We start from the raw sequence: 11,590 nt of genomic DNA, 5'->3' as shown, positions 1-11,590 counted from the left end.
TATGTAACAAAAAACATATCTTTGCTTTCAAAAGCGCCAAACATGTCAAGAGTATTTTTGTACACAGAGACATTGAGTACAAATACGTAAACTGAATCTCAATTTATGAGATGTTGGAGATCTTAGGTCAGGTCTCCTGTCTCTTTAAGGCTGTAGCCGTTTTACTCATTGAACTCAACAGGACTTACTTTTTAATAGTCAGGTATAGGACTGTGCTGTGTCGATGTATGTGGGTGAAGTGCATCAGGACCAACGTGCTGGGAGAGTACCAAAGAGGCACTTAAAAATGGGGTGGGGAATGGCATGGAGAAAGGATTCAATCACCCTTGCCCCACACTCTGTTTTTTATTAGATTTCCCTCTCATCTAATTTGGCAATCAGGTTTGGTCAGGAGCAGCACCTCGAGAGAGTTTTTCTTGTGAGAAAGAAAGGTCTAGTCTGTAACAGAGTAAAAGGATATGGTATTTCTACAGGCTGTTAGAATGGAAAATATACTAATTCTTTACAATCCATAGTATCGTCCTGTCATTCATGTACTCTGGTATGCATATGGAAAAAATCTGGATAGGAAAACTAGAGGAAACTTAAAATACACCTTTGCTGAAGCCATTTTTTGTAGTAAATACAAAGTCCTAATAGCTTCCTACATTAGACACTGAATCTGAGTTTTATTAGATGTTCTGCAATGGATTAGACAGCTTGCTTGCATTGAAAGCAGGCTCTGTGGATTTTTGAAATTGCATATATTAACACCCGGAGGGATTCAAAAATGGGGTTGCAACCTGTTTAAAGTGAACAGGGCACTTAATTCACCATCTGGGGTTCTTGTTGTGCTCTATATTTATCTGTGACCAAATGTAGCTATGTCTAAACCTGTACTGAATGGTGAATCCGGAGTGTTGGCATTTCCTAAATGCATTTTACACATTTGTCAGAAGCAAAATATACCCCCTGACAATACATGTGTAATATTTACATCTCTGAAAAAAGATGCTTCATGAACTATGATTTTATATGGTTTTTGTTTTAATTTGTATGCAACTTTTGATGTGATCTGAAGACAAAGAATGCAGTTAATCATTGTGCAAATATGTGCCAAATGTGGTTCTAGGGGATTCCAGCTTAAATGAAACAGACTATTTAATGCAACGTCGCAAAACTATAGAAGTAGAAATGTTATAGTATAAAGCTCTCATTAGTTTCTAATATCATATTATTTAAAGTCTCACCACAATGCACTTTCCATGATTTTAACAATTAATTTAATTCAGCACATCAATGTTCAATGAGGCTTACTCCCAGATAACCATAGAGCGGCCACATTACCGGTTTTCCTCATCATTTCCATCTCTGTTTCTGTGTGATGAGCTGTTTCAAATTCATGTTGAGGGGGATGACTGCAGAACTTGAGAATGGTAGTTACTGTAAACTGTTTAAGCCAGTAGGCATTTGAGGATTTCCATCACGGCAGTAATGAGTCTGCACTGGTATAAAGGCAGAGATTCTGTGCAACAGATAAACAACCCCAGAAGGGGAATCAGAGTGTCATCTTCACTTACCTTTGCCTCTCCAAATGCTCATGGTCTCCAAAACCAGGGGGGGCACCCTGCTTTCCTCTACCTTCTTTATTCTCTTCTTCCTTTCAGTCCTCTCTCCAAGTATCAGTCACCATCTTCCTCTATCTCTACAGCCATGTACACACTCTTTTACATTGCATTCAGTTCTCTCCCACCGCTGATCTGAGGAGCACACAATGTAAGCCACCCACCATCCATATCCATGTTTCTTAGGAAATTCTGCGTTTTGATGCATTTCCCCAAAAAACCAGCTTTGATTCGAATAGAGAAAAAGAATGGATCTAGCTATGTTTTAAACTGGTAATGTGTAGGCAGCATACTCAGACATGCATTCTCTCACTGCCCCCCACCCCCACCCCATTAAAAGCTTGACAAGTACCCTGCTATCACTTCTACGGAAACAGCTCTGTTCTAAAAAACCTATAGAAAGGCTGGTGGGGATCCACTTGGATCCCCACCGAGTTGGGATCCAAGTGGAAGACAGGAGGAGCATTAAGACTGCCAGCCATAGGAGCCAACTCCTAGGGGGTGAGGTTCTTTCGGGCCCCCAATAAAATATTTGTACCCCCCGCCTCAGTTGATGAGCACTGCCATTCAAATGCTGTGTCTTGTGGTCAATTATATAGGGTGGGGCTTACCTGGGTCCCTTCAGTACTGTATTTTATTCAACTTAGCACCCCTGCTGCCAGCCCTCACTCACTGCCAGGGCTTCTATGTTTTTAATTGGTGCCTGAAGTTCAACAGTGGAGCTGAATTCCTGCAGTTGGAAGATATAGAAACCTTTCTACCCAAAGGCAGTAGCCCTGCTTAGTGAGGAAGGTGTGAGGGGAGGGGGGAAATCTCCCACATCTATTCTCAGCAGCTGGTGGTAGCAACTTGCGCATCAACTTTCACGTGTCAAAACACTCTAGCCATCTTGCTTCGTAGTGGGGCTTTTCAATGGAAAGGCCATTTCAACATTTAGAGCGATGAACACACAGTGAGGTTTTAAGATGGGGAGCTGCCTTTATCAATCAGACCTCACAGCAGGGGTGCTGCCAACTTGGAATATTGATAAGCCCCGCCCTGCACAATCGACAAGACGTGCACGCACACTAGTTGAATGGCCATCTACAGGGGAGAGGGGGCTGCCCCCTTCAAATGTTTTTTTGGGGTGGCCGAAAAGACCTCAGCCCCTAGGGGTGGGCTCCTATAATCGTATACACACAAAGAAAAGGGTTAAAAACAAACGAACACCCTGTGTGACGGCGTCAAGCGGAACGAGTTCCTGGCCTGTGTCAGCAGAGTGATGTCCAGAGGGGAGTCCCGGACGCCCGGGCTGGGCGCCAAAGCTACGGGCTGCCTTCGACGGGAGAGCAAGGGGGCGGGGTTAGGGCTAATTCCGAAGGAAAAGCTGGAGAGCGGGAACCGGGGAAGCAGAAGCGCGCGGCGCGTCTGCAAGCAAGGCGTCCCGAGCGGAATTCAGGGGAAAGGAGCGCGAGGAGGAGGCGAAAGAGGCTGGCCATTTGGCGCGCTTGACCGACGGCAACCGTGCTGGAGAAAGAGGCGTCACCGCTCTCGCGGCTCCTCTCTGGCTGCTTCAAAGAAGGAACCCCGTCAGGAAAAAGTGAGCGGGAAAGGAGTGCGTCGGAAAGGCGGGAAAGCTGAGAGAGCGCCGGAGCGCGAGCGGGAAGCGTCGCCATGCACTTCGGAGAGGGTGCCGGCGGTTCCGCCGCCTGGGGAGCGCCGTCGTCCGCCTGGAACGCGAGCGAGGCGGAGGAATCGGGCGCCAGCGCAGAGCCTCCCCGGTCCGGCGGCGGCGCCAACGGGAGTAGCAGCAACCGCTACGGGCGGGACGAGGAGCTGGCCAAGCTGGAGATCGCGGTGCTGGGCTTGACGTTCGCCTTGGCGGTGCTGGGCAACTCCTTTGTGCTGCTGGCGCTGCACCGGACCCCTCGCCAGAAGGCGTCGCGCATGCACCTCTTCATCCGGCACCTGAGCTTTGCCGACCTGGCGGTGGCTTTCTTCCAAATCCTGCCGCAGCTGTGCTGGGACGTGACGCACCGCTTCCACGGGCCCGACGGGCTGTGCCGCGTGGTGAAGCACCTGCAGGTGTTTGGCATGTTCGCGTCGGCCTACATGCTGGTGGTGATGACGGCCGACCGCTACATCGCCGTGTGCCACCCGCTCAAGACGCTGCAGCAGCCCAGCAAGCGCTCCCGGTTCATGATCGCGGCCGCCTGGGCGCTCAGCTTCGTGCTCAGCCTGCCGCAGTACTTCATCTTCTCGCTGCGCGAGGTGGAGAGCGGCTCCCAAGTCTACGACTGCTGGGCGCAATTCGTCATGCCCTGGGGGCCGCGCGCCTACATCACCTGGATCACGGGCAGCATCTTCGTGGCGCCCGTCGTCATCCTGGTCACCTGCTACGGCTTCATCTGCTACCACATTTGGAGCAACGTCCGCGACAAGACACGACGGCGACGGAAGCGGGAGGTGGCTTCTCCGCGAGGGGGCGCCCTGCGCAAGGGGCTGCTCCTCACGCCCTGTGTCAGCAGCATCAAGAACGTCTCCCGCGCCAAGATCCGCACGGTCAAAATGACCTTCGTGATCGTCTCGGCTTACATCGTCTGCTGGGCACCTTTCTTCACCGTCCAGATGCGCTCCGTCTGGGAAGACCAATCCAGCTGGCATGGTAGGTACCTGTTGCGCTGAGTCTCTTCTGTCTCTTTCGTTCTCTCTCTCTCCATCCCTGCCCCGGGAGTCTTCCTCCTCTAGTAGAAATTCCAGAGTGACTCCGGATTTCCATTCTACTAGCGCTGCTGCTTGCTTCTTTGCACACAACCTGTTGCTTTCTCTAAGCGACCAGAGTTGAATTTTGCTTTGGCAGCAAGCTCTGAGCCCCTGTATCTCAACCCCAAGCCTAAGGCCACATATTTCAATTATTTGGAAGTAGTGTGTGGCCCAGTCCTGCCTATCTTTCACTGGACCTCACTCCAGAGCAAGTGGGCAATTTATTTCAGGCATACTTTCTTAGAACACATGCAATCTAAACATGCCCACTTAAGACCGTCTGCTCTCTGAACTCACATTCCTAAGGAGGAAATGGATTGCTAGACACAGCAAATATTTAAAATTGAAAAGTCACCATTGGACTGTGGTGGACAAGGGCACTGATGTTCTGCCAGAAATGTTCTTGCATGAACTGAGCTCCTCTGGCTTCTCCTTGCATTTGGGTTATAGATGCTGGTTTGAGTAAAATGCTGATCGGCAGTGCAGCCCTGCACATGCTTGCTTCAACCCAAGACACAACTCCTGCACAACAATGCCTCCTTCCCTCACCTAAGCCTTGGTGCAAATTTTCATTTGGAAGTGTTTGGTATTCTAGCAACCGAAAGGAGAATAATGGGTTGTTGGAAGGAATATAAGCTTTCTGCATTTCAAAGTCAGGATTGCAATCTATATTTCAGTATCAACAGGTTGAATTTAACTCGCTCACACACAATCTCACCCTTTTACGGACAGCACAAGTTATATATTTCTACTCAAAAGTAAGTTAATTTGAGCAAACCATAGCTGCCAAGTTATCCCTTTTTTTAAGGGATTTTCCATTATGCTGAATAGGCTTCCTCGCGAGAAAAGGGAAAACTTGGCAGCTATGGAGCAAACTCTCCTGTAAATGGATGTACTATTCAGCCTCCGTCTGTCTGGATTTGGTAGCCACTGGTGGTAAAGGTAAAGGGACCCCTCACCATTAGGTCCAGTCGCGGATGACTGTGGGATTGCGGCGCTCATCTCGCTTTATTGGCCAAAGGAGCCAGCGTACAGCTTCTGGGTCATGTGGCCAGCATGACTAAGCCGCTTCTGGTGAACCAGAGCAGTGCACGGAAACGGCGTTTACCTTCCTGTCAGAGAGGTACCTATTTATCTACTTGCACTTTGATATGCTTTCGAACTGCTAGGTTGGCAGGAGCTGGGACCAAGCAACGGGAGCTCACCCCGTCGTGGGGATTCAAACAGCTGACCTTCTGATCAGCAAGCCCTAGGCTCTGTGGTTTAGACCACAGCACCAGCCGCTGGTGGTAGTATATATATATACAAATAGGGGGCATATATACTGAAAGAGCAGCAAAAATACAGTTTCATACAGTAATTCTAAATAAAATTCATAGGTACCTATAATGGGTGTCATTTTAGTAAGTACCTTGAGTCATACCAAATACATTTATTCTAAAGGCATCTCTGAAGGTCCACCAAAGTAAATTATTATTTTAAAAAATCATTCTAAGGCGCTCACTGCAGGTTATGCCCCCCCTCGCAAATCACTATGAGGTAGTTTAGGCTTACAGAGAACAATTGGCCAAGTGAGCGTAATGGCTGAGTGATGATTAATTAGATTGTATTACCGTATGTACCATAATTACTGAGCTTATTCTGTTGGTAAGACATAGCTATAACAATCCTGTGTCACAGGCCTTCCCTATCATTCATAGCCTTGAAGAGATTCTTTAAAACATTGGTTATGTGATTGGGTCTTCCCTGCCTTTATTTTCTTTTGTGCAGCTGTGAGGAGCTGATGCCGGTTTGTCTGCTACATTAAAAAAAATAATGTTTAAAAGAGTCTGAAGTAAACACAAATATTTAGGGGAAAATCTTGCTTGCAATGTAATTTTAAAATCACATACTGGTAATTATGTAAATAATAATCTGATATATTCATGATCACTAAGCCCCACAGCTTTCTCTAAAAAAAATTAAGGCTCCCTGATAGGTAAGGTTGTTTGCAGTTAATTGGTCTGATGAACAACACACAACACAAGCCAAACTTTGCGCTTAACTTCACAAGGGACTCAGAATGTATCTGCAGAGTTTTGTTTCCTTTTGCAGAAGCTAAAGATCAAAGTATAGCACCAGACAGCTATGGATGAATTTGTAATCTTTTTTAACATCATACCTCTAGAAGCTATCTGAAAGGTTGTTCAAAGCCATGTTTTCCATAGCATACAGATTGAAAAGAATAATACATAAAATTGAAGCCTTATCCATTAGAACCACAATAAGGCAATTATCTTCTCAGATTGTGTGAGACACTCATGACCAAGAAAAGGTTTTTTTTTTACAAGCTTGCAAAATGTTTATTTTGAAAATATTTTTTAAAAAGAAAAAAAGTCTTTTTTTTAACCAGCCTCCTATTTTGATATTTGTTTCAGGTTAACAATACATGCAAACCTGTACTTACATACACAAACAGCAGTTATGGGAACAATACTTTGCTTTCTGCTCATTGGACATTGCGGTGCCCAAATGAGTCATATTAACCTAGGTTTGCCATATTTCAAAAAGTAAAAACCAGGACACCCCAAAATTGTTGACCTTTTTTTAAAAGAAACCCCCAAAGCTGTTGAACTTTTTTTACACACGGTTTTTCGATTGGCTTGCCTAAGATGCAGGACAAAGCGACGCATTTTGGAAATTCCCGTAGACATAAATTCCACCTTTGAAAACCCAGTAATGGCAACCCTAGGTTAACCCAAAATGTCTATTGATCAGTAGTGTGTAAGTAGTAGATAGAACATTTCAGCACAGGTAAGCACAGCATGTTTAAATCCAGTGACAGGTATGTGTGACAGATAGGTGTGTGTGTGTGTGTTTATGACTGTTAAATCAGATCACCTGAAATTCACTGTTCAATATGCCTTCTGCCATATGTAATATGGGATCCTGAACAGCCTCAGCCCCATAATTTTATTTTTGTGCAGTATCAGGACAATGGGTGAGGGTGATGAGAGGCTGCTGGAGGCAGGGCTTGTCAGAAAATCACTGAGGAAGCTTTTCTGAGAGGTTTCCATTGCCTATGCTAATAAAGGTTGATTTGAAATCCCAGGAAGGTCAAGTATCCTACTTGACACCATTTCAACTGAAACAGAGGCAAATGAAATTTTAGTGGCTTCTGGGAGGGAAGAAGCAGCCTGATTATAACGAAGAAACTTGCTTCCAGATTAAACGAAGGAAATGCACACATGCAAATCAAATAAGTCCACTTGCTTAGTGCTGCTGGCTCCTAAAATAGATCGTTGCCCTTTTCAAACGGCAGTTGCTATGTCGAACATACTTTATATAGCAAAGTACACTGCAAAGTTGATTTTAATTTTAAAACTATGTTGAGAATCTATACCTTATTCACCAGCAATGACACTTAAGGAAACATTTGCATAATCGCAATGTATCAAGACAATACAATAAAACCAGATCTTATGAAAACCAATAAATTATGAAAGAAAAGACTTGTCATAAAATTAAAATTACATCACGGATATGCCCACCAATATTAACATTAAGGAGATCAAGCACTTAAATAAGTTGCATTTTTTAAAGGTAATGCATATAGGTGGAATATCAAAGGGGTTGTATTATTTGCATATATCAAGGCTAGTTAACAGAATGACCTGAAGTTCTAGGACTACAGCTTCTATTAGTTCCAGCCAGCATGTCCAAAGGTCAGGGATGATGGGAGATATAGTCAGAGAACCTCTGCAGGGCATCTCATCAGCTATTCCAGGTGTAAATATTATACTGCTGAATTTCTCCTTAATTTGGGGGTTTCTGAATTACTGGAATTTTTTATAGGAGCCACACTGATTAAACGCTGGAGTTCATCGGTCTACCTGATATATATTCTGAACTTCTGCTGGTGCATAAAGGCGAACTATGTTAATAAAAATTCATAGGAAGAAAATCACAGTGAAATTATCTTTTATCTGAAGGCAATTTGGGGTGGGAAGATGTAAAGGATGATGGAGTCCTATGCCTTTAATACAGTAGTACCGTGGTACCTCATGTCGTGAACGGGATCCATTCCGGCAGCGGCCGTTAGGCAACATGAAAAGGGCACAACATGAACCACCACATCTGCACATGCGTGTGACGCAATGCGGCGCTTCTGCACATGCGCAAAGCGCGATTTAGCACTTCTGTGCATGCATGCAGGTTATGGACGCACTGAACCCGGAAGTAACCCGTTCTGGGACTTCCGGGTTTGGTGCATCCGTACCTGAAAAGACGCGACATGAAGCGAACATATCATGAGGTATGACTGTAGTTGGGTAGAAGAGGAATTTCAGTAGGTAATAGCTTGCAGGTAAACCATACCTGCTGAAATCCCCCCCTTCTGCACAGCTATTAAAGGCAGAGGAGGAAGGAAGAGGGGTGCAGTGGGTGCAGGGCACCCTGGGTGTCACCACTGAGGGGGGGGATTGACAAAATGCCAGGCGGCACTCACCGCAGGGCCTGCAGCACGCCCAAGTCACGCATCTCTCCTGGGAGAGACATAGTGGCTTATATGCAGCTGCCTTATATGTAGGGCAGCTGAGTGGGAGGAGGCAGGCAGACTCTGGAGGCCCTGCGGTGCGCTCCGCCCCTATGGATGGCTCGCCCCACCCCCGGGCGTGGCTCCCCAGGCGCCCGAGCAGCTTCCTCCGCCACTGATTAAAGGTCAAGGAGTCTGTTCTCCTTTGCACCTGGCCTCTGTAGGGCAATTGGAGTGGGCTTCATGGAACTGTAGTAAAACAATAGCAGAGTGAGACTAGGAGGATATCCCTGTTCTTTTCAAAAATATTGGGACACACCAGTTAACTGACTTTGCACCAAGTCGTTACCAGGTTCATATCTGTATTACAGTGGCAAACATACTCTTTTTGGGACAGGTGCATGATTAGTTATTTGTAGAAAAAGACAAAATACGACCCTTGGACAAAATTTCTCTTAATGTCACAGCCTAAGCCTTGAAATGGCATTACGAACAAGAAATTAATGAGCTGTCTGTTCAGTCCGCTAAACAGTTGTGCAGAATGTTTGAGGCTGTTTGTACTAGAGTATAACTAAAGCAGAATTGAGTTTACAAGTAGCTGTCCGGATTAAGTAGAGACAGAGAATATACTGTACAAACAAGATTTTAAGAGGGATTTAACAAAGCACCAGAGCCTCTGGTGTGCAATACTGGTTGCGTTAGTAAAAACATTGCCAACCTGTGGGACCGAACTGGTGTTGAGGGTCAACTGGGAACACCTTACTGGTGAAGCAGGCTGGGTTGCCTCTGCAAAATCACAAGCAGCCAGCAGTGTTAGATGTAGTTAACCAGCCTCTCACGTTTGCATGAGAGAGGGGGGGGGGGACAGAATACTAATACTTTCCTGACAGGAGAGATACCATGATCACACACTTTCCATTTTGAAGGGGTTCCATTCTAGATAATTTTACATTCCTTTACTGTATTTTAAGCATGCCTAATACTTTTTATTGCTATGCAGTGCCTAGTCTGCTTTAGCCAGTTAATCCTGGGACTCGGCTACATTAGTAAAAAACAACAGCGTTTTGAATGCATTATAAAAATGCAACACCAGATGGTGCCAGAGAACAAAACAAAATTTCTTTAGGATTTTCCATAGCATTTTTTCTTAAGTTATAACAATTTAATTTTTGACTTACTTATATCGTTTTCTCCCCTGTGTGTAGATCCACCCCTGGATTTAAATTGTATTTATGGCAAACTGCCCCTTGTACTTTTTTAATTGAAAGGCTGTGTGTGTGTGTGTGTGTGTGTGTGTGTGTGTGTGTGTTTATATGTTCTATAATCAGGACAAAATCCTTTTGACAATAGGAGCTTGTGAAAGGTAACGACAAGAGTATTCTTGTTGCTTATTATTATTTATATAACTCCCTAAATTACAAAAACTTTGCAGTGTCTTGAAAGAGCCTCAGATAGGCAACATGTATGTCAAAAATAATTATATTTGTAAGAATAATTGCTGTATTACAATAAATCAGAGCAGCCTAATCCTATAGTATCTATGCAGGGTATATATTATGAAACAGAATAAATGCATAAACAAGGAGCTACAGTTGAGGAACATAATGTGTAATCATTCATCTGCTATGGTGAGCATCTTCATATCCAGTCTTATTTAGTGATTTTCTCTGTTAATGAAATGGTTAACCACTGAATCAACTAGTCTTAGTATGGTGTAGGAAATATGAAATGAAGTTTTCTGTTTCATTTGAAGGAATAAAACAAGGCAATGCATTGGCCTTGTGTCATTATCTACATACAAAAAATATTAAGCTTTTTTTTAAAAAAACAAACACAGAAACAAATGGTTAATGGCGCAGATATTTGCTAAGTAATTCTCTGCTTTGTATTGACAGAGTCAGAGGACATTTTAATTACTGTCACTGCCCTTTTGGCCTGCTTGAACAGTTGCTGCAACCCGTGGATCTACATGTTCTTTAGTGGGCACCTCCTGCACGACTTCATACGGAGCTTCCTATGCTGTCAGAAAACTGGACAGAGGCTGAATAAAGAAGATTCCGAGAGTGTCAGCAGGAGACATACTTCTTTCACCATCAACAGAAGTCCGACAAACAGTTTGGACACGTGCAGAAAATCTCCAGATTTATCACAGTCCATTAGCTCCATCCCCATGACATCCTGAAGCGTATATTTTAAAACTGGTGTGCCATTGAGTTCCAGAACAGCACTTTTAGCACTTTAGCCATTCGTTACCATGTGACCCATAAACTAACAAGATGAGAGTAACTTAAAAAAAACCCCACCAAACCCAAATATGATGGTTTTGCATCAATGTAAATAAAGTTTGTAAAACAATCTATTAAAAAGTATAGGAATATATATGTTCAATGAAAAAGAGGGAAAACAGTAATGTGTGTAAATATTTTTCTACAAAGCTATTAACTTCACATGCTTGTTTGTTCTCAGGCTCAATAACGTATAAATTAAACACAGTAAATCCAGTTGGTGCTTCAAAAGAGTCAAAATAATTGCCCAGATCCTCGGCTGGAATGCAGTCCTGGGCACTGTTTACATGTAGCTCTCAGAGAAACAAGTGAGCCTGGCATATGTAGCCTGAGCACAGGGTTGCAGTGTTGGTGCATTAGGTATAGCTTCATGGTTGGCGCCGCTGAATGGTAGCATTTGGGGGGGGGAGTGGTAATATAGGGTGTGTACAGGGAAACGGTTGCAT

The 11,590-nt window shown here is 44.4% G+C and overlaps 1 protein-coding gene across 1 annotated transcript; it reads left to right on the top strand.

Moving 5' to 3' along the window:
* The first annotated feature begins 3,007 nt into the window (after positions 1 to 3,007).
* AVPR1A (arginine vasopressin receptor 1A) lies at positions 3,008 to 11,360 on the top strand. The gene is made up of 2 exons (XM_035127762.2): positions 3,008 to 4,248; positions 10,755 to 11,360. The coding sequence occupies exons 1-2, from the start codon at positions 3,258 to 3,260 to the stop codon at positions 11,039 to 11,041; spliced, it is 1,278 nt and encodes a 425-aa protein (XP_034983653.1). The 5' UTR covers positions 3,008 to 3,257; the 3' UTR covers positions 11,042 to 11,360.
* Positions 11,361 to 11,590: the final 230 nt, after the last annotated feature.

The sequence above is a fragment of the Zootoca vivipara genome, chromosome 10 (genome assembly GCF_963506605.1).
Source record: "Zootoca vivipara chromosome 10, rZooViv1.1, whole genome shotgun sequence".
Taxonomy (NCBI): Eukaryota; Metazoa; Chordata; class Lepidosauria; order Squamata; family Lacertidae; genus Zootoca; species Zootoca vivipara.
The sequence above is the reverse complement of the archived record's forward strand: the minus strand, read 5'-3'. Positions and strand labels throughout refer to the sequence as shown.

Coding starts and splice junctions, on each gene's coding strand:
- AVPR1A (XM_035127762.2), top strand. CDS start 3,258: ATGCACTTCGGAGAGGGTGCCGGCGGTTCCGCCGCCTGGGGAGCGCCG. Junction 4,249..10,754: donor AGACCAATCCAGCTGGCATG/GTAGGTACCTGT, acceptor TTGTATTGACAG/AGTCAGAGGACATTTTAATT.